This window comes from Aythya marila, assembly GCF_965140915.1.
Source record: "Aythya marila genome assembly, chromosome: 9".
NCBI lineage: Eukaryota > Metazoa > Chordata > Aves > Anseriformes > Anatidae > Aythya > Aythya marila.
This window is the reverse complement of record NC_139050.1, coordinates 11,812,798-11,834,232: the sequence shown is the minus strand read 5'-3', so window position 1 is coordinate 11,834,232 and position 21,435 is coordinate 11,812,798. Positions and strand designations below refer to the sequence as shown.

Sequence of the window (21,435 nt, the reverse complement as noted above, 5' to 3'; positions counted from 1 at the left end):
AGCTACTGTAGGAGCTAAACTGTAGAAACTCATTTCAAGTAGTCATCCCCAAGAGGTCAGCAAAGACAGAACGTCTCGAGAAGGTCCAACACAACTAGACTGGAAATTGTGGCTGCTTTTAAGATAACAGCTCTGCCTGTGGCTGTTATCTGCACAAACAGTCTTCAGAGAAAGGTAAACTGGGAGGAGAACTGTTGTGATGCAAACTGCAACAGCAGTTGCTGAGGTTCCCTTAGTGCATGCTGCAGCCTGTGGATCTGTTTACAAGGTTTTGTACATACAGGATGGGAACCTGTCCGTTGATGCTTTTGTGCCCCAGGGTGGTGACAACAGGCTAGAAATGACTCATTTCCTCCGTGACTGACCTACTGATGCTCCAGCTGTCCCTACGCTACCCAAAAGCAGAGGTTTGAACTGGGAACCACGATGCTTCTGTCACTAAATTATTATTTGCTGCTTTCTGCCTGCTTCTCCTCTTCTCTCCTGTAGTTAGGGGAAGAGGCAGCAGAGGAAGTGGGGCTGTGCTCCATTCATCTGCTTTCAATTTGTATCTGAATAAACAAATCTAAAACCTTTGCCTTTCTTAATGTTCTTGCACGTGAAGTGCTGGGGGTGGGTGGTATTGAGTAACCCTGCAGTGGAGCCGGGAGCACTCTTGAAGCCCTGCCAGTGTACAGTTTTTACCCTTTTAGGGCAATGGAGGCAGGCTGGAGCAAAAGCTGAGCTATGTGCAACTGTGACTTTTATCTTTTTTTTGATATATCTGACAGAACAAATTCTGGCTGCGTGGTGATGCCCCTGCCCTAGAGGGTGAACAGCCACAGTCATGCTAGCAGAGGCAATGAAGCTCTTCTGTGGCACAGTTCTGCTAACTTGCATTTTAAGTTGTTTAGGCTTTGCCTTTTTTTTTTCTTTTCTTTTTTAGGGGAGAAAAAAAAAAAAAAAAAGGTACTTTAAGTCTGGCTATGCTTAGCAGTGCAGCATGGCTCTGCTGCTGAGCAGTGCAAGTCTTTCCAAGACAGGACGTGCTTTTCTGGTGAGTCTCTGCCACATGTGCAGTCGAGGTAGCAGGGGAAAAAGCCAAGCAGAGGTTTCAAAGTTTATGTTTCAAGTTGGTGGGTGGAAAATAAAACATGTTTTCTTTAGGATTGTATGCTCCCTGCTCAGCTATTTGGCTGGCAGCTTTTCACAATGTTTCTAGGAAGCCTTTTAAACACCAGCCCTGCAGTAGTAAACATTATAAAAACAGGTCTAAACTCCACTGTTACCATTTTGCTGTGCAATAGCAGGTCCTTTTTGTTAAGGGATAGTTACTTGGGAATTATTGTGCCCTCAGTTTGTACAAACTACTGCTACTGTTCAGAAGAGGTGCTACTTGCTTCATGTTTCTGCTTTGATGGTTAAAGACAGCTTAGCCAGACAGATTTTATACCTGGGCATTAATGTGACCCCAGTAATTGAGAGTGCTAAACTCAGATTTCTTAGATACTGAACAGATGTTCTTGGCTTTCTGTAGGTGGGAACCTAAAGCTAAGATGAATTAAATGACTCCTGAAGGTTAAGGAATTGCTGGAAGGGCGCAACTCAGCATTCCAGGTGCTCACCTCCTTCACAAGGAGTGTTCCTGCTACCAGTTACTATGCAGAGTGAAGGCAGCTTATTCCATCTCAGCTGATGTTTGCAGCAGCAGCGTTGTTTCAAACACTTACCTTCTTCTCCCCATTAGTCAATCAGCTCAAGTGGCCTCTAAGAAAGCAGGGTTTAATCTCTGTAGGGGCAGCTTGGAGAGCAGTCCATACTGCTAAGCGTCTGATGGGGGAGATGTTACCTCTGCTGGTCATCCCCATATTAATGCACCTTAAAAATGATTTCATTTAACTCATCCCAGACTTTTTTTTTTTTTTTTAAACTGCTGAAGACTTGGAAGAACTCTTAACCTAATATAGCATAATCAAGCATCAAACACCCATTGCCATTTTATGCACTGGAACTTTATTGTAACAACTCAGACTAAAAGCAGCACCTTCAGGCAGTCAGTGGAATGGTAGAGGCTGAGGGAAGCAGGCAAGCTCACAACTTGAACCTGATCTGGTCTGATAACATACGCTGGGCTGTTTGGATTTCACTTGGAAAGTGAAGTGCAGGAATCACTGCTGACTCTTCCTCTGATCTTGGTCGCAGGAGCAATTCAACCAGTCTAAAAGAATTTGTGCACCACTTGGCCTTCAAATGGGGCTGCTGACAAGCTAACATCTATTTTGGACTCTTCCCTGCTAATAGCTGTCCAGCTTCCGCACTGAGCAGCTGGGGAGCAGGATGGAATAGGAAGTCACCCGTCCCTTCGCTCTAGCAAACAGTGATCCCTGTATTTAGTGCCTGAACTGCTGCACTTTCACCTCCTGCATGTCCTTTTAGAAGGTAAGTGATCATAGTGGTAGGAAAAAAATAAATGCTTTTGCTGCTATACAAAATGTTTAAAAGAGTAACATATTATAAAGTACTATAAAAGCTGGTTGTAGCACAGGGGATGCATTCCACCAGAGAGAAAGAAGAATCAAGAACATGGTAGTTCTCTGGAACTTCAAATATGTGATGGCTGTTCCCCACCTGTTGTTGCTGATCACATTTGGGGAAGCTCTGGGCTCAGTATCCAAATCTACATTACAGGACCAAGCCTACAACAAGAGATCCTACCTGAAGCAGGGAGGCTTTCACAAAGGAATGTTATGTGCTCTTTGTATGCTCGCTTATAACAAAAAGCAGCAGGGACTATACAGAATGGAAGAGGAGAAGCAGGCACAGTCAAAAGCACGCCAGCACCACGCTGGACCAGGAAGAATACACGTGACCTATAAACCGTAGCAACTAAAATGTGATGTAGAGGTGTCATCCACCTGAGGAAGGTCCAAGAGGTGAATTTTCTGCTAGCTCTAGAAGAATAACCTGCATTAAGCTTTATTTCCAGAGTTCTCCCAAGGGTTTATTCTGAACCTCCAGCATGGTTTCCTCTGCAATGGACTTAATTTCTCTGTGCAAGTCTTCTATGCTCTTTGAAGCATCAATCATCTGTTGCCAAAACAAACAAAAAATACAGAAACATGTTCCTCAGTTTCCAACACAATGAGGAAAAAAACTACCTTTCTGCTATTTTTCTCTCCCTCTTTACTCAATATCGTTACAATTCATGAGCAGTGAAAGGAGCTAATCACACTTCTCATGCACTACTTCTGCACTGGAATTGGAAAATTTATTTTACGCAGGAACAGACACTTAAGATATCGATGTGCGACAGGATGAAGGGAAACAAAAGCAACTACTGCCGCATGTTCTTTGCTGATGGTCTGTGGGAGCATATGACCTTAAATCAGGTAAGCATTTTTCACCCCGTAGTGTAGTCCCTCAGAAACATCAGTATATTGATCCCTCAGGGGTTATCTGGGGATCCTTACTATCACTCACGATAGTCAGAGCCTCTCAAAATCCAATTCATGGGATTTTCCAGCTTCAGTTTGTTGGTTGTTTTTTAAATGCTGCAAGCTGGTAGTGCTATCTGATTCTGGTGTTTGCTGAGCCTGGTGCTTAAGGAATACCAGCTCAGCTCCTGTGTGACTGAGGGAACCTGGATCACACATACAACGTCATTTTATGCCCCTTTCTTCTCAGGGGAGAGCTTGCTTGATTTTTACCTTTGAGACTGCAAGGCAACAGAACAGATGCAAAGCAATAAGGCCCATATCAAAACTAGATTCCACAAAGCTTCTATTAAACAGGAGAAAGTCCAAGCAGCGATGTTTTTCCTAGTGTTGTTTTAGAAAACAGGACATTTCACTTCCGAATTACAGCTTGCAGGTCGTCACAAGTCAACGTTAATTGGCAAAGGCTTTGCTTCCATTGCTTTAAAATTATTTATGAGCTACGAAGGCAAAGAAATAACTTGGTTAAAAGACGTAAGCAGGTGCAGGTTGATCATGAAGACCTATGAATGCTGGACCACACAGCATTGTTGTGAAAAAGCAGACTGTGAGGCTATGCCATAAATACACTTCATAATTAAATGGTAATCTTCTTGTTATGGAACAGCTAATGTGTGAGCTTTGTGCTCACGCAATATCCTCAAGCAGATAGCTGACCTCAATTTATACTTGTAATTGATGGTGTATTGAGCTCCATTTCATGTTTTGGACTAAATGGATCTTTGGCAACCTTTGGTGTCTATTATTTTATCTGATGTTGAGGGGGGAATTGCCAGGAATGCTAACTGTACTGCTAACGGCTGCTGGAACTGGATTTCTGCACTCACTTCAGAGATACCTGTCGCCTCTACATCATCTGTTTTGATATGTACCTGTTTAACAGCTTTGCAGTTTGGGGTATTTTAAACAGACATGTCGCTGATACTTTAAATGAAAACTCCTTTCGCATAACGCATAGAGAGATAACAGATGACAAGTAATAAGGGAAATATATTCCTCTGCTAGAATCTCTGGAAAATCAGGGTTTGCAGACTAGATGTTAGGCAAGTTCCATACTGTCTCATACAATAGTTTCGACTGCGTGCTTTTTTGTTTTGTTTTTAATTTTGTGCTATGGTGTATGTTTTCTTCTCTTTTGCAAAACCAACAAGCAAAAACTTTCCCCCAGTCCAACAGGGCCCCTTACAGTATCCTGGAGCAGTGGGCGTCAGCAGTGCCCTGCTGCAGGCCACAGCAGCTTTGGCTGGTCCCCAGCACACCCCAAAACTTCTTGCCAAGAACGGGAAGCACAAGGGCACAACACACACAATCCAGGAGGGAGCCCTCTCGTGAGAGACCACCCCAAGTCTGTGACAGCCCTCAGGGTTATTTGCTCACCTTCCAGTTTAATGTCTTGTCCTTCATCAGATGGTAGAAGGACTTCACAACTTTCTCTTGGAAGAGGCTGTTCTCGTAACGCTCACTTCCGAAGTCCCCTCGTGCTGCTGCTTCCTCTGGGCTTAACTGAAGAAACAGAATCAGATCTGGCTTTGGGAGTCCAATGTCAGGCTGTTTGCACCAGTCCACGCAGAAGTTCTGTCCCAAACAAAGACAACCAAGTTTGAGATGAAAGAAAGGAATAAGAACAAGGGAAAGAAGCAGGGTAGCTGGAGAGTGGGGTAGGGGAGGAACAGCCACAGAAGAGATGCAGCACAAGTCACTGAATACAGCCCTACAAACTGAAAGGGTGATTTCCCAGCCTAAAACTTCAAATTCACTCCTAGGAATTTTGAGGGTCCAGATTTTCCTGGGTGCCATGCTCCTCTCATGCTCACTGAAGTCAAGCAGAGCTAATGATTTTAACATCTCTTCCGCAAAGCCCAGCAGAGGGAAATAATGAGTCACATTTCGAAACCTCCACACAGCGATCTGTCCAAAGGAAAGCTGCTCCCAAATATAAATGCTGTGCAGCTTTAGTATGTTTGTGCCCATGGAGGTACCTTTTTGAATACTTACTGTACACCTTCTCAGCCCACCAGGAATTCCAGCCCTGATGCAAGAGACAAAGCTTTCTGACTTTTTTGATCCCGCTGACAAATCTGAAGACTGCCACCGGGGTATATGGATCCACAACATTGCAGAGGCTGCTGAGGCTTGTCTGACCCCGTTACTCCTTGCTGCTCATCCACGTGGTGGACAGTGATACAATCAGGGTGCACGTACCAAGGCTGACCGCCGGGCTTGAGGGGATGTGGATGACACAGGGCATGGGAGCCCAAGATCGACTTAATTCTTCCAGAAAGGGGGAAAGGTTGAGGTAGGAATAAATTCAGGTCAACTCCCAGCTGCACGGTTGGTGTCACAGGCAAGTTTTCAGCTTCTTTCACCACAGGGTACTCTTCAAGGCCTGATGGCTACAGAGCAGGGCTGGGATATGTCCCACCAAATGCCAAGATTGTCTGTGCAAGCAGGCTTGCTAAGGTAGTGAAAAGAGCTTTAAACTAGGTATGTCAAGGGAACGCTTACAAGCTGTAGAGAACTGAAGGTGGCAGGCAAAGAGGAAGTGTCTAAGGGAAAATATGAGAGCAGATGCTCTCTGGAAAGTGGCACTACTGGGGACCCATCTCAAGCACACAACATGGGAAACACCCAAGGAATGTCCCTGCACAGGGACACTGTGGGGCTGTGATCCTGCTCAGATTACAGGGGTGAGGTGGGACAGCCTGCCAGACTGCTGTGCTGCCATGGATCCACAGAGGCTGTTCAAGAAACAGGCTGGAAGGTGAGGAGAAAGAGGGGTTGTGCTGTTTGCCATGGAGCGTCTGCAGCACAGGGAGCTTTGCCTTGGGACAGGAGATGAGCCAGGTGGGAGCCTATGGTCAAGTCTCGGAGACAGACCTGAAGACAGGACATCGATGAAGCCTTCTTCATACAGATGGAAGAAGGGTCACAATTGCAGGCCCTGATAGTCATAGAAGACCTTAATCACCCGTGTATCTGCTGGGCACAAGCAGTCCAGGTTTCTCAGGAATGCTGAAGACAAATCCGAGGAGAGTAGTAGATGCTCTGTACCTTGACGTGAGCATGATCTCCTTTCCACCAAGCTGGTGAGATACGAACAGATAGGCAGACAGTCAAGTTGGCAAAAAAAACGACGAGGCTACTGGGCTGAGCGTGGTGACCAGTGGCACAAAGTCCAGCTGGTAGGTGGCTGCTGGTGCCAGCACTCAAGGACAAATAGTACGGTTCCTAGTACGGTTCAACATCTCTAATGACCGAAACAACAGGACAGAGCGTTCCCTCAGCAACCTTCTGGATGACACCAGGCGGGGACAGTGAGCACGTGTGAGGGCAGGACTGCTATCTGGAGGGGTACAACACACTGAGGAACAGGCTGCCAGGAACCTCAAGACATTAAAAAAAGGCAAATGTAAAGTCCTGCCCTGGGGAAGAAAAACCTGATGCACCAGGGCAGGCTGGAGGCTGGGCAGAAGCTCTGAAGAAGAGGGCCTGAGGCTTGTGGTGGACACTGAGCTCACCAAGGGTGAGTAGCATGCCCTAGCCGCAAAGGCCAGCAGCAGTCTAGCTGTATAAGCACGAGGAAAGTGATCCTTCTTCCCGTCTGTCCTGCACCCACACGAGTGCCATGTCTGGTTTGGGGCTCCCCAGTGCAACTCCGGAATGAGCCTACCTTGCTACAAGTAACCTAATGAGTTTCTCTGTTCTTTTGGGGTAGACACAGGCAAACAGGCCACGTTAACATTTAAGCTGAAACTTTTATCCCCCATTTCAATCCACATTTCCCCAGAAAAGGAGCCTGGGCCACACAGACCGACCTCGAGAGCAGGCCTCTCCCCATTTCCTGTTTCTTCAAATATGAATATGATAAGAATATGCTACACCGGGCCTGATGGCACCGGATGGGATGCGCCTCTCTCGGAGAGGGGTAAGGATCTTAGGTCAGGAGTTGGCAGGGCTGATAGATAGGGCTTTAAACTAGAGTCGAAGGGGGAAGGGGCTAAAGCCAGGCGAGCCGGTGAAGACCTAAGGGATGGTACGCTAGAATCAGAGGGGCTGTGTGCCAGTGGGGTCCTTTGGTCAGATCCACAAGGTGCTGAGTGTAAGGAGACGCACCTGAAGTGCTTTTACACAAACGCACGCAGTATGAGGAATAAAATAGATGAGCTAGAAGTCCTGGCCCAGTCCCGCAACTACGACATCATCGGCATAAGCGAAACCTGGTGGGATGAGTCCTGTGACTGGGGTGTTGCGATAGATGGTTACAGGCTCTTCAGGAGGGACAGGCAGGGTAGGCGAGGTGGTGGGGTGGCGATGTATGTGAAGCAGGGGCTGGACTGTGTGGAACTTCAGGTCGGCGATGGCAAAGTTGAGAGCCTCTGGGTAAGGATCAAGGGACGAACGAATAAAGGGGATGTCGTTGTGGGAGTCTATTACAGACCGCCTGGCCAGGATGATAGCACTGATAAATTATTCTTTACAGAACTAAGAGAGGCCTCGAGATTAACTCCCCTTGTCCTTATGGGGGACTTCAACTTGCCGGACGTTAACTGGGAGTGCCACACGGCTGACACGAGCAAGTCCAGGAGGTTCATGAAGCACCTAGATGATAACTTCTTGGTACAGGTGCTAACGGAGCCAACTAGGAAAGGTGCCCTCCTAGACCTGTTGCTAGAAAACAGAGAGGGTCTGGTGGGAGATGTGGTGATTGGTGGCCGCCTCGGTCACAGCGACCATGAAGTGGTTGAGTTCAAAATTTATGGTGACAGAAGGAAAAGTGCCACCAAAACCTCATCCCTAGATATGGGGAAAGCGGACTTCAGGCTGCTCAGGGAACTAGTCAGTAAGGTCCCCTGGGAAACTGCTCTTGAAGGCCTCGATGTCCACCAGTGCTGGTCACTCTTTAAGCGATGCCTCCTAGAAGCACAAGATAAGGCAATTCCAAAATATCGCAAGTCAGGCAGGCGGGGAAGGAGGCCGGCGTGGCTGACCAGGAACATTCTAATGGAGATTAGGCGGAAACAGAGAGTGTTTCGCTACTGGAAGGAGGGCCAGGCGTCATGGAAAGAATACAGGGATGCTGTTCGTGTTTGTAGGGAGAAAGTTCGAGTGGCCAAAGCACAGCTAGAGTTGAAGCTGGCTGTGTCTGTGAGAGAAAATAAAAAGGGTTTTTTTAGATATGTAAATGGAAAAAGGAGAACTAAAGAAAACATAGGGCCGCTCCTTGATAGGGAAGGTCTCCTCACAGACGATGACGTAGGCAAAGCAGAGACGCTTAACGCCTTCTTTGCCTCTGTCTTCAATGCCGATGATGGGCTTCGGGACCCAGGGTGCCCTGAGCTGGAGGACCGGGACGGTGGGGATGACAAACTCCCAACTGACCCTGAACGTGTGCGGGATTTGCTACTCCACCTGGATCCCTACAAGTCCATGGGTCCGGATGGGATTCATCCCCGGGTGCTGAAAGAGCTGGCGGATGTCATCGCGGAACCTCTATCAATTATTTTTCAACGATCCTGGGAATTTGGAGAGGTCCCAGTAGACTGGAAGCTGGCAAATGTTGTGCCGATTTTCAAGAAGGGTCAGAAAGAAGACCCTAGCAATTACAGGCCTGTCAGTCTCACGTCAGTGCCTGGTAAAATCATGGAGAAGTTGGTTCTCGGACTCATTGAGGCGCACCTGGGGGACAAAGCAGTCATTGGTCCCAGCCAGCATGGGTTTGTGAAGGGTAGGTCCTGCCTAACTAACCTGATTTCCTTTTATGATAAGATCACCCGTATGGTGGACCAAGGGAAACCAGCTGATGTGATTTTTTTGGACTTCAGCAAGGCTTTTGACACGGTTTCCCATAGGATCCTACTGGACAAAATGTCCACCATACAGCTAAATAAAAACATCATACGATGGGTGAGCAATTGGCTAACGGGCAGGGCCCAAAGGGTTATGGTAAATGGAGCTGCGTCAGGCTGGCGGGCGGTCACCAGTGGGGTCCCTCAAGGCTCCATTTTAGGGCCGGTACTTTTCAATATTTTTATAAATGATCTGGATGTAGGAATAGAGGGTATTTTGAGCAAGTTTGCTGATGACACCAAACTTGGAGGAGTTGTGGACTCAAATGAGGGCGTAAAGGCCTTGCAGAGGGATCTGGACAGGTTGGAGAGCTGGGCGATCACCAACCGCATGAAGTTCAATAAGAGCAAGTGCCGGGTCCTGCACCTGGGACGGGGAAACCCTGGCTGCATGTACAGACTGGGCGATGAGACGCTGGAGAGCAGCCTAGAAGAGAGGGATCTGGGGGTCGTGATAGACAGCAAGTTGAATATGAGCCAGCAGTGTGCCCTGGCAGCCAGGAGGGCCAATCGTATCCTGGGGTGCATCAAGAACGGCATCGCTAGTAGGTCAAGGGAGGTGATTGTCCCGCTCTACTCTGCGCTGGTGCGGCCTCACCTCGAGTACTGTGTGCAGTTCTGGGCACCACAGTATAAAAAGGACATGAAACTGTTGGAGAGTGTCCAGAGGAGGGCTACGAAGATGGTGAAAGGCCTTGAGGGGAAGACGTACGAGGAACGGCTGAGGTCACTGGGCCTGTTCAGCCTGGAGAAGAGGAGGCTGAGGGGAGACCTCATCGCAGTCTACAACTTCCTCGTAAGGGGTTGTCAAGAGGCAGGAGACCTTTTCTCCATTAACACTAGTGACAGGACCCGCGGGAACGGGGTTAAGCTGAGGCAGGGGAAATTTAGGCTGGACGTCAGGAGGGGGTTCTTCACAGAGAGGGTGGTTGCACACTGGAACAGGCTCCCCAGGGAAGTGGTCACTGCACCGAGCCTGTCTGAATTTAAGAAGAGATTGGACTGTGAACTTAGGCACATGGTCTGAACTTTTGGGTAGACCTGTGCGGTGTCGAGAGTTGGACTTGATGATCCTTAAGGGTCCCTTCCAACTCAGGATATTCTATGATTCTATGATTCTAAATACAGAGAGAGGCAGGGCCTGCTGGGTCCCTCACTCACCTCCTTGGCGCTTGTGAAGGCCACTCCAGAAAAGGCGTATCTGTCAACCACAAGCGTGACCCCTTGACGTAGTTTCTCTTTCATCGAAGGCCTGAAAACCATGGAGGAGAAAAAGAAAGTTACACTTCCGACTTCAAACTGGTCATTAGCAGCATCAGGGTCATCGGTGACACTGACCACGAATCAATTCCTATTTGCGCTCCACCCTCTACAATATTTAGCAAATACCCTTTTGAGACACCCACATTCAGGGTGCACCAGTGCAGGGCATTGCTCTAGGCAGCTCCACAGCTTGCAGCATGATCACCGACGAGCTACAGCCAGGCACGAGCAGCTTAGTCTTCCTTCCTTTCTAAGCGGTGCAGTAGGTTTGAAATACTTGCCTCTGTCAGAGAAAAGCATCCTTTGTTTACAACAGACGTTTCTTACTGCAGCCCTCCCGCTTTGCTCGGCACCCCTGCTACAGCAGAATCAGTGAAGCTTTTGCAGAAACAGAAAGCATCTTGCAGTGCAGAGGTCTGGATAAGTGCAACAGTTGTTACTAACAGCCCCAGCTATGCACACAAAGCTTCAGTTTGGCGAAAAAAACACACGAGCAGTAGCTCCCAGGCCGGGGCAGCAGCTCGGTACACCAAAGGCCATGCTCAGGGGTGGGTGACGTGGTGGTTTGCCCGCTCCCTTTGGGCTCCCAGGCGGTGCTGAAACCCCCTGGTTTGTGCCCAGCAGCACAGAGCCAGCTGCAGGGGAAGGGTCCGAAGCCTCCCCCCTTGGGTGAGGATTTGGGAGGGGAGCTCACAGGGAGGGCAGCTCCTTTAGGGCGCAGGAGAGGAACGGGCAGGGGCTGCTGGCCTGGAGCAGGCCGTGCCTGGCCCTGACCCCCAGCCCTGCGGGGGCTCCCTCCCGAGGGCAGCAGCGGGGCTGGGGGGGGAGCTCGGGGAGGGTCTCGGGGGGGGATCCCGAGGGTTCCCACCTCTCCCCCCCCCTCTCCCCCCCCCCTCCCCCCGGCCATCTTTACACGTGCTCCCAGCGGTTGGCGGAGAACAGGAGGTGCACGGCGTGGTCTTCCACGTCCTTCTCCCCCGCCAGGTAGGCTCCGAGCAGCCGCCCGATCTCCGTCGTCCTCTCTGCAACCGAAGGGGCCACACAGCTCGGTAACGGGGTCCCCCAAGCCCCCAACCCTCCTAAACCCCCCCCCCGAGCCCCATCCCCGCCTACCGGGGAAGCGGAGCAGGTCGGCGCGGTGCCCGCCTGCCCGCAGCGCCTCCACCAGCCGCCGGCCCTGCGTGCTCTTGCCGGCCCTGTCCACCCCCTCCAGGGCGATCAGCGCCCCCCGGGCGCCCGCCATGGCGCCCGCCCCCCTCCCACCCCCGGCCCCGGTCCCCGCCCCGTCCTGTCCCGGCAGAGCTCTGGGCAGTGGGGGAGCCATAGAAGAGGTGGAGCCCTCCGAAAATGGAGGCAGGGCCCGCTGTTAAAGGGAAATAAGGGTGGTGGTCTGGTGGTCATCCGCCGTTTTGAGGGAAAAAATGGGGAGGATGGACAAAAGGCGCGCGGTGGGGTGGATGGGAGGGCGGGGGGCGCCAGGCGCAGCGTCCCCGTGAGGCACAGAGGGGGCGCCGGGCCCCGTTGTGAGGGGTGGGCGGCGTGGCCCTGCCCCTTCATGGATATCTTTAATATCTTTAATATCTTCATCGATGATCTGGACGAGGGCATCGAGTGCACCCTCAGTAAGTTCGCAGATGACACCAAGCTAGGTGCGTGTGTCAATCTGCTCGAGGGTAGGAAAGCTCTGCAGGAGGATCTGGATAGGCTGCACCGATGGGCTGAGGTCAACTGCATGAAGTTCAACAAGGCCAAGTGCCGGGTCCTGCACCTGGGGCGCAATAACCCCAAGCAGAGCTACAGGCTGGGAGATGAGTGGTTGGAGAGCTGCCAGGCAGAGAAGGACCTGGGAGTGATGGTGGATAGTCGGCTGAATATGAGCCAGCAGTGTGCTCAGGTGGACAAGAAGGCCAACAGCATCGTCCCCCTGTACTCGGCTCTGGTGAGGCCGCACCTCGAGTACTGTGTTCAGTTTTGGGCCCCTCGCTACAAGAAGGACATCAAGGTGCTTGAGTGAGTCCAGAGAAGGGCGATGAAGCTGGTGAGGGGCCTGGAGAACAAGTCCTACGAGGAGTGGCTGAGGGAGCTGGGCTTGTTCAGCCTGGAGAAGAGGAGGCTCAGGGGCGACCTTATCGCTCTCTATGGGTACCTCAAGGGAGTCTGTAGCGAGGTGGGGGTTGGTCTGTTCTCCCACATGCCTGGTGACAGGACGAGGGGGAATGGGCTAAAGTTGCGCCAGGGGAGTTTTAGGTTGGATGTTAGGAAGAACTTCTTTACCGAAAGGGTTGTGAGGCATTGGAACAGGCTGCCCAGGGAAGTGGTGGAGTCACCATCCCTGGGAGTCTTTAAAAGACGTTTAGATGTAGAGCTTAGGGATATGGTTTAGTGGGGACTGTTAGCGTTAGGTCAGAGGTTGGACTCGATGATCCTGAGGTCTCTTCCAACCTAGAGATTCTGTGAAATTCTGTGAACATGCAGAAAGAGGCGGGCAATGGGAGAGGGGAACTCATTAATACGTGATGAGGTCGGGGCCGGCCGGCGGCGGGGCGGGGCGGGCGGCACAAGATGGCGGCCGCCATGTACCTGGAGCACTACCTGGACAGTGAGCGCCGGGCGCGGGGGGCGGCGGGCGGCGGGGCCGTGGTGTGGGGGGTGCGCGGCGCTGAGGGGGCTCTGTGCTCGTTTCAGGCATCGAGAACCTGCCCTGCGAGCTGCAGCGCAACTTCCAGCTGATGCGGGAGCTCGACCAGCGCACGGAAGGTGCGTGAGGAGGCGGCGGGCGTTGGGGAGCCGCGGGGGACTGAGGGGAAGGGGCAGGGGCGCAATGGGGCTGCTGCCTGGGTTTGTGCGGCCCGGAGCCGAGCAGGGTGAGGGGAGGCCTCGGGGCAGCCTGCAGCTCCCTCCCGAGGGGCAGGCGCTGAGCTCTGCTCGCTGGGGACAGCGACGGGACCCGAGGGGACGGCATGGAGCTGGGGCAGGGGAGGGTTGGAGGAGGTTGTCAGGGAAAGGGTCTGCACCCAGAGGTGGCCGGGCACCGGGACAGGCTCCTCAGGGTCACGGCACCGAGCTGCTGGAGTTCAAGAAGCGTTTGGACGAGGCTCTGAGACACACGGTTTGGTTTTTGGGTGTCCTGTATGCATCCAGGAGTGGGACTCGGTCATCTGTGCGGGTCCCTTCCAACTCAGGAGGTTCCCTGTTTCCCTCAGCCAGTCTCATGCTGGTTCTCTGTGAGCCCTACAGCTCACTGGGCACGGGACTTCATTTTCAGCTGTTGCTTGCTAATTTGTAGTTAAGTATAATTGTGGTCACTGTACCTGATTGCCCCTTGGACATCCTTGCTGTCAGACATACTTATATTCCTGTCTACTGAATTGTAGATTGCTGCATGCCTTTAAGGCTTCTTTTCCTTCTTTTTTCTGAGGTTTTGTGTTGACATGTGATTATACATTAATGATTTTCAATTTGAGGCATTAAAACAGAACCGTACAGCAAATACAGTGTTCTTCATATGCAAAGAGAGGTTGAAGTTTGTGAACCTATTGATTCAGTTTCTGGTCTTAACTGAGCCTCTCTGAACCGCAAAAGGCTCAAAAAACCAGCACCATACCATAGGTGTTGAAGACAGTATGCCTTTAAATTAATCTTTAATAAAAAAAAGGTAAATGCATTAAAGAATTAAGGCAAGTCCAAAGACTCTCAGGAGGGGTCTCCTAAATACTAGAGAGAGGTAGAAGGTAAAAATACTTCCTTTGGAAGATGGCTTTCTCACGTATGTGTACTATGTCTCTGCTTTTCAGATAAGAAAGCAGAAATTGACAGTCTTGCAGCAGAATACATTGAATCCGTGAAGAACATGTTGCCCGAGGAGCGAGTGGAACACCTGAAAAAAATCCAGAGTGCCTACAGTAAATGTAAGGAGTACAGCGACGATAAAGTACAGCTGGCCATGCAGACGTACGAGATGGTGAGGACCAAAACCAGTGAGACTTGTAAATACAATCATAATCTGGACTGGGGCTGGTGACAGACTTGAGAGGTGCTTCTGCAGCATCCGTATGTCTCTTTCCTGGTGCATTTTCCTTTAATATCTTACTGAAGCAAAGTAAGATATTAGTTTCAAGCTTACTTTTCTTACTGTTATCCTCCCCCCCAAAAGAAAAAAAGGCCTCCCCAGTGTTCCTGGGTTTAGTGTCAAGTAGTCTTCTCTACTGATTAAAGGCTGGAGATTGCTTTATCAGAAGTACACATCTGCTGTCTAATAATGACAGCATATTTACCCCGCCCACTCCCCTTTCACCCACTAATTCATTTAGGGCTGGTCTTGATCATAAACAACGTTTTTTAGGTCAGCTTTAAAACTGTATTGTGGAGGAGTAGAGGGAAATCTTTCCAGTTTCTTGGGTTTCCAGGTGACAGAGGCATGGAGACCGGTCAGCTCTGCTGTTTTGGCTGTATACTAGATGTCAAACTTGCAGTGAGAAAATACCTTTTCTTAAGATGCAGATTTCCACTTTTCTCCTGTTCTGCACCTTCTCCTGTCTGTTTATCTGTCCCTTGAGTGATTCTTATCTCTATTTTATCCCATAGGTGCATATTAAGGGAGGGGAATCCTTTTTATCTGTTCTTAGCATGTTTTATGTAGCTTCTAGAGATGCTTTGGATTCTAATTAAAAGTGATAGCTGCAGCTGGAGTACTTTTTATTGATGTCAAATACTGCAGGAAAGGAAATTATTTCACAGGGATTGAAAAGCATCCTAGATGAACACTAACTTCATGAATAGGTACTGCAGCAACATGGTTTGGGGGTGAGGGAGGAGAGTTAAAACACCTTTGCTACATCTGTGTTCTGTAAGCCACATTGTTGTCAACAGGGTATTATGAGATACTTACATAACGTGTACTGACTTGATATTGAAGATGGCCTGTATTTGTTATTAAATTTCATTAAATAGCCTGTGAGTGAAATACTAGAGAAAATGTTGCCACCTTTAATGGATATCAGTTGAATAATAAATTTTTTAAATGGCCAGGAGAAAACAGTCTCTAAATATCTTCTGTCATTTTGATTTGTTCTGCAAACCATTAGTCTAGTTGCTTTGACTCTCCTTTATGCCACCTTCCCCCATCCCCTTTGCCTTTATTTCTCTTTTCTTGCATTGGGATTGGGTTCTCTTGCTTTTAGCAAGCTTGCTTCAGCTTTTTTCTTTCTCTGTTTGCTTTAATTCCCTTTGCATGTACCATTTCCCTCTTTCCAGTTTGGTACACCTCTCATGCCTTGCCTTCAAGTCTTACATTCCTGTTCATGCTGATAGCAGCCAAGTTACTAGACCTTCCTGTTCTTGGTTTAGGAGTTGTTTTTTTTTTAAATAATTCAGTTTGTGGTTTCCTCTTCTGTGCAGGTGGATAAGCATATCCGCCGGCTGGATGCAGACTTGGCACGGTTTGAAGCAGATCTGAAAGATAAACTGGAAGGCAGCGACTTTGAAAACCCTGGATCACGAAGCCTGAAAAGTGCGTAAATGTTGTGTGTTTGACAGCCTTTTCCAGCATGGATCATATCAAACCAGAGAGGCTGAAATACAGAGTTTGGCTGTCATTTCAGGAGGCTACAGTGCTCTCCTGTACTTGTGAATGCTCTTCAGATATTTACAGTGTTGTGCTCGCCAGTGAACAGGGGAAAGGAAAAAATCTAGTGCTGGAATCTAACCTGCTCTCTGTCCTTGTCAGAGCGCCCTGAGGTGGCGCAAAACTGCAAGATGAGGCAAAACTGAACTGATGTTTAGCCCATGGCTCCTACACCTCTTGAGTTTAACAGTTGGCTTCAGGCTTGATCTATTACTGAGTAAGTTCTAAGATCTTTTGGAGAAGACATCTGCTTATTTTCCTGCTTTTACTGGATTTGGATATTAGTCAAGCTGAGAACAGCAGGGAAAATTAACACGTAAAGGAAGATGCCAATTTCTGTAACGTATACAGGAAATCTCCTATAACTATGGTGAAATTTGGTTACAGTTAACATCAACACAGCTTTATGCCTTTGAGCCATGAAATAAAGGGTCAGATGAGGAGTATGGATCTGTGGAGATAAAAGTTCAGTCAGTAGCTGAGTAACCAATTAACTGGCCAAATGTTTAAAAATATACTTATTATTTTTTAAATCTGCATCACTTCGCATCTGATCAAACGTGATGCTGTTTAAATCTTGTGTGACACTATGCACTAACATTGCACTGTAGTGATTTAATTGCCAGAACTGCAAACACAGGAATTTGGCACTGAGTAATACTACTTGCAAGCTTGGCGTGTTTGTGGCAGAAAAGTGTATGTATATTTCAGAGTTGGTGTTTGTATTGAATTACATGTCATGGAAGGATTTCAAAACAAATGCACCAAAAGTAAAATACCTGGGGATGTTTCTGTTATTTAAAGAAGCTGAAACAATGCAGCACTTTTTTTCTATTATAGAGGGACGGAGTCAGAAAGACAAAAGAGGCTCTCGTGGTCGAGGCAGGCGAACATCTGAAGAAGATACACCAAAGAAAAAGAAACTCAAAGGAGGGTAAGGCACCCAGCTACAGTTCTGGTGACTTTGGCTCAACATTTCATGAATTTTCTCTAAACTCATGTTACCTTTATTACTCTCCTGTCAGGATGTCTGTGGTGTTTAGGTTATTGTGGTCTTAACTATATTTCATTAGAGTCCTCTTTAGGACAAGTCAGATTTGTTAATTAACTCCTTGCTTGATGCGTGGAAACTCGGCGTGCTTGGAATGCCCTCTGTCTGGAAGGACAAGATCAGAGCCTGTGTTGCTGTTGGCAAGCTGGTAGAAAATAGCTTTGATTTTTGTCATGCGGCTATTTTTAAATGTTGCTTGCAATATTCATTGCAAAGAAGCACTTGCCTATTGGGACAAATACTGATGTTGTATTGCTGTTATGGAAATCCTGGGGAGTTTTTTGTGGTTATTTTCAAACAACTGTGTCCTGAATAGTCTTGAATAACATAATTCCATTTTGTGAGGCAAGGAAGAAAGCATGTCACCTCCACCCTGTGATTTTTAAACCCAATTAATTCTAATATCTTCAATTGGCTAAATGGAGGGGCAAGAAAAGAATGTGTCTTCTATTCGTGTTACTGATGTGTCAGAGCTCCTGTCAGAGCAAGGGGGTTCCCTCATGTCTGGCAGAGAAAGAAGAATATATATTAAAAATGGACTGCGGAAAAAAAGGGCAGGTTATTCTGCCCTCCAAACAGGAGTGAGTTGTACGTTCATTTTATTACTTTAGTCATGTCATCTACAAATCATTCTCCTAATCTTTATAGTCGAGCTCATATTTTTGTGTTTTATCAAACCTGCTTTATGTTCTTAATTATTGGACAATATGTGAATGTGTAATTAAACTCTAAAGTGGGTTCAATGTGCCCTAAGGAAGATACTGTTAAAAACTAATTTTCCCAAAAGGGATTTAGATCTTGGAAATGTATAGTTGTCCATAACTGAAAAGTGTTTTGTCCTCAAATTGTTCTTGTCTACAGCTCTGAGTTTGCTGATACCATCCTGTCAGTGCATCCCTCGGATGTCCTAGACATGCCAGTGGACCCCAACGAGCCCACCTATTGCTTGTGTCACCAGGTGTCCTACGGAGAAATGATCGGCTGTGACAACCCAGATGTAAGCAGTTGGTTTGTTGTCAAAAGGTGCTCTGTGTCTTCTGAAATGATGATTGCAACATCACAGCACTGTGAAATCTGAGGGGGGTACTTGCTCAGTTAGATCATCCAAAACATACATAATGCTTGTGAAACTCTGAGCATTTCTTCTGAGGATTTTTTCTTTGTTTTGCAGTGCCCAATTGAATGGTTCCACTTTGCTTGTGTGGATCTCACCACCAAACCAAAAGGGAAATGGTAAGGAGGATGCACAGGCTTTTTACTCTTCTCAAGCTACAGTTTCCCTCAACAAGAATCACAAAAAGAATCAAAACTCTATTGTGACCCTTCCTGACAAAGGAACGTCGCTCTTGTCATCAGAGCTTTGCGTCCAGTAGGGTTTGAGATTGCATTTTTGTGAAGGCAGAAGGGGAACTTTTTTACCGGGGGCTGCTTCCATGGGAGTCTTAGTTGCCATAGATTTTGGTGGGAGCAAAACAGGGACCTGGGTGTATGTAAATTTTCACGTTAAGTAGAGCTGTTCATGAGATTAGGCTTGTGGTAATACATACATCTTAAATCTCACGTTTGCTGTATTTCTGTGCAACCGTTGTTGTGGTTAAGGTTGAGAAAATAATTCTTTTTTTTTTCCCCACTTACGGGGAAAAAAAAGTGTTAGAATTCTATTTAGGTTTTGCTTACGTGCCCATCTTCGAAAGTCACATGCTTGTTCTGTACTTTCTTTTTCAAAGGACAAAAACTTTGTGTAATTGTTCTCTTTTGCAATTAAAACGCCACACTCCTCAGTTAGCATAAGAAAAGTGAATTTTCAAGAGGAAATGAAATTGCACTACTGTATTAAGTGGGGACAAATAACATGACTAAAATGTTTATTTACAGAACACAGCGTGATGGGAATAATTGTAAGTGTGCAAGTGCATAGAGCAGTAGGTCACTGCGTTCCAATCAGATACTGAAGTAAACTGGTGATAGCATGGAGTTGGAGTTTAATGGCTAGCCACTGAGTTAAATGCTGATTGTTTCAGTAAGCAGGCTTTGAGACGTAAATATCTCTATTTGATGGGCTCCTCTCATCTATCTGTAAGAAGCTTATCAGAAACAAGCTCAAGTAGAACTGAACTGGAGTCACTGGAGGGAGAGGAAGGAATGAACTGGAGGAAAATATCTTATTTTCTCTGTTACTTGGAGTAACTTTTAGGTGAATGAAATGGGGTAATCATGGCTATGAGGGGCAGCTCTGGTCTTCTCGTGCTGTTCACCAGAGTCTGCACAATTCCTTTCCTGTTTGCCCAGTCTTCCTATATGTCATGAAGTTGTTGCTATTGGTTAAAAATCACCACCACCCCTGCTCATTTCCAAATGATAGGAAGAGCTCTTGAGTGATATGTTGTTATCTTCAGGAACTAATTACTATCTTTTTTTTTTCCTTTTCGCTATAGGTTTTGTCCACGTTGTGTTCAGGAAAGAAAGAAAAAGAAGTAAGGAGTTGAGGGGAATACATCCTCTGAGGCTAGAAGAGTTTTTTTTAATATATTCCTTCCTTCAAGTTGCAATATCATCATTTTGATTTTAAAACCTACCCTCTTCCTTTTTCTGATACGATATTTAATTGTCCAGTGGCCAGTTGTAATTCCTATTCTTTCATAAGAAAATGACTGTGGGAGGGAGGGAATCTGCCACAGGGATTTTATTTATGTTACTCTTGCACAACACTGTAATCAGTGTTACTAGGAAGTGTTAGGGCAGCCAGTAGCTGTAAGTCTGCTAGTTTATAGGAGTCTGTGAAACCACGTAAGGCGTTGCAGGAACATGAGATACCTGTAGCTTCATGGTGCATTGCCATCACTGAAGTCGTTCAGTTACCTGGAGCTTAGCATGGTAGAGAAAAAGGAATTGTCTCTATTGTAGCCTGCAGAAGAGGAATAGTTTTGGTGTGAAGTCCATTTGTTCTGCAGTTCTGTTGTACAGAGGAACAAGAAAGCTGGTCAGCTGTTTCCAATGTCTGTTTCCTCAAAGCCAAATACTGTGCTTAGTTTTGACAGGGTAGGGATGGGATGGAGATAAGACCGTATCTTCCCTTCTGGGGAATTTCTTCTGTCTAACTTTGCACTGCCATTATTTTACTTGATCTTGCTTGCATTCACGTGAACCTTAAGAGAAGGAAAACATCTGACTTTCTGCCTCCTATAAAAGGTTTGTCTCTTCTGGGACAAGAGCTTTAAATCTCACAGGAATTGTCCTGCAGTGTTTCTTAGTGACAGTAGTATTGAGAGAGTGAGTTACCTTTCCTGTCAGTTTTCATTTCTTTGGAAATTTAAGTACATTACTGTGAAGTTGAAACCTAGAGTATTGTTATAGAGGGTCTGATTTATTCATAAAAGAAGATGAAGGCCTTATTTTTATTTCTTGTGTATGTCTGTATTGCACCTCAGTAAATCAGGAAAAGAAGCTTTAAGGGAATCCTCTGCAAGGATAACGCGTACATTCCTGTGATGGTGTGGCAAAGCTGAAAGAAAGGTGGCCATGAGGTAGCTTGGTGGAGGTTGTGGTGTTTTAATAGAATTTGCTATGAAGCTGTGTTATTGAAGAAGGCAATTCAGTAGGAATGTTTTAAAATGACATCTTGCCTTGTTAGTAGGGGCATATTTGCCTGTTCTTGACTTCTTTAAGCTGCCTTTCAGATCTTGAATGTGAATCCTTGCTGTCATCACCATGCCAGTTGCTACAGCAGAGGGTTGAGAAGGAAATCAGGAGTAGGAAAACTACAGTTTTTCTGTGTGTTTTTCGGCGATTTTTTTTTTCCTCTGAGTTATAGCAGATTCAGAAGTTGAGGGAAGAACAGAGATAAGTATTGTCTTTAGATATATCCTGGATTTTGGGGCTTAATTGCCTACACAAAAATATTGTGGGTAAAGGTTTTTCTGCTAGGGGAGGGAGAAAACACCAAAGGCCTGCAGCAGGACAGACCAAGGTTCATGAACTCTCCTGGCTGTTGTCTGTGATGGGTGTTTATGGCAGCTCTGTGCAGGGCTGTGTTACTTGGCATACCACTGTGCAGCGCTCTTGGTGCAGACTGTTGGAAATGCTTCCAGATAAGCTTTTCTTCTGCTTTAAAAGCAATCTGAAGAAACAGTACGGAGGGGGGGTGGGGAGGAAAAAAAAAAAAAACAAAACACACACACA

At 47.2% G+C, this 21,435-nt stretch overlaps 2 protein-coding genes across 4 annotated transcripts; one reads left to right on the top strand and one right to left on the bottom strand.

Moving 5' to 3' along the window:
- Positions 1-1,975: 1,975 nt before the first annotated feature.
- Positions 1,976-11,825, bottom strand: DTYMK (deoxythymidylate kinase; the record flags this gene model as incomplete). Of its 2 annotated transcripts, XR_014318104.1 has the most annotated exons (6): positions 1,976-3,066; positions 3,687-3,913; positions 4,851-5,048; positions 10,481-10,571; positions 11,496-11,604; positions 11,696-11,825. XR_014318104.1 is itself a non-coding variant. In XM_082766950.1 (5 exons), the coding sequence occupies 5 exons, from the start codon at positions 11,823-11,825 to the stop codon at positions 2,956-2,958; spliced, it is 639 nt and encodes a 212-aa protein (XP_082623076.1). In that variant the 3' UTR covers positions 1,976-2,955. The 2 variants fall into 2 exon arrangements, 1 of the variants encoding a protein (XP_082623076.1); XM_082766950.1 differs by lacking the exon at positions 3,687-3,913.
- Positions 11,826-12,082: 257 nt separating this feature from the next.
- On the top strand, positions 12,083-21,435 carry ING5 (inhibitor of growth family member 5). 2 transcript variants are annotated; one of them, XM_082766948.1, is made up of 8 exons: positions 12,083-12,204; positions 13,268-13,339; positions 14,377-14,543; positions 15,980-16,091; positions 17,046-17,139; positions 18,118-18,253; positions 18,428-18,489; positions 19,692-21,435. In XM_082766948.1, the coding sequence occupies exons 1-8, from the start codon at positions 12,138-12,140 to the stop codon at positions 19,732-19,734; spliced, it is 753 nt and encodes a 250-aa protein (XP_082623074.1). In that variant the 5' UTR covers positions 12,083-12,137; the 3' UTR covers positions 19,735-21,435. The 2 variants fall into 2 exon arrangements, with proteins under 2 accessions (XP_082623074.1, XP_082623075.1); XM_082766949.1 differs by lacking the exon at positions 12,083-12,204 and adding an exon at positions 13,133-13,181.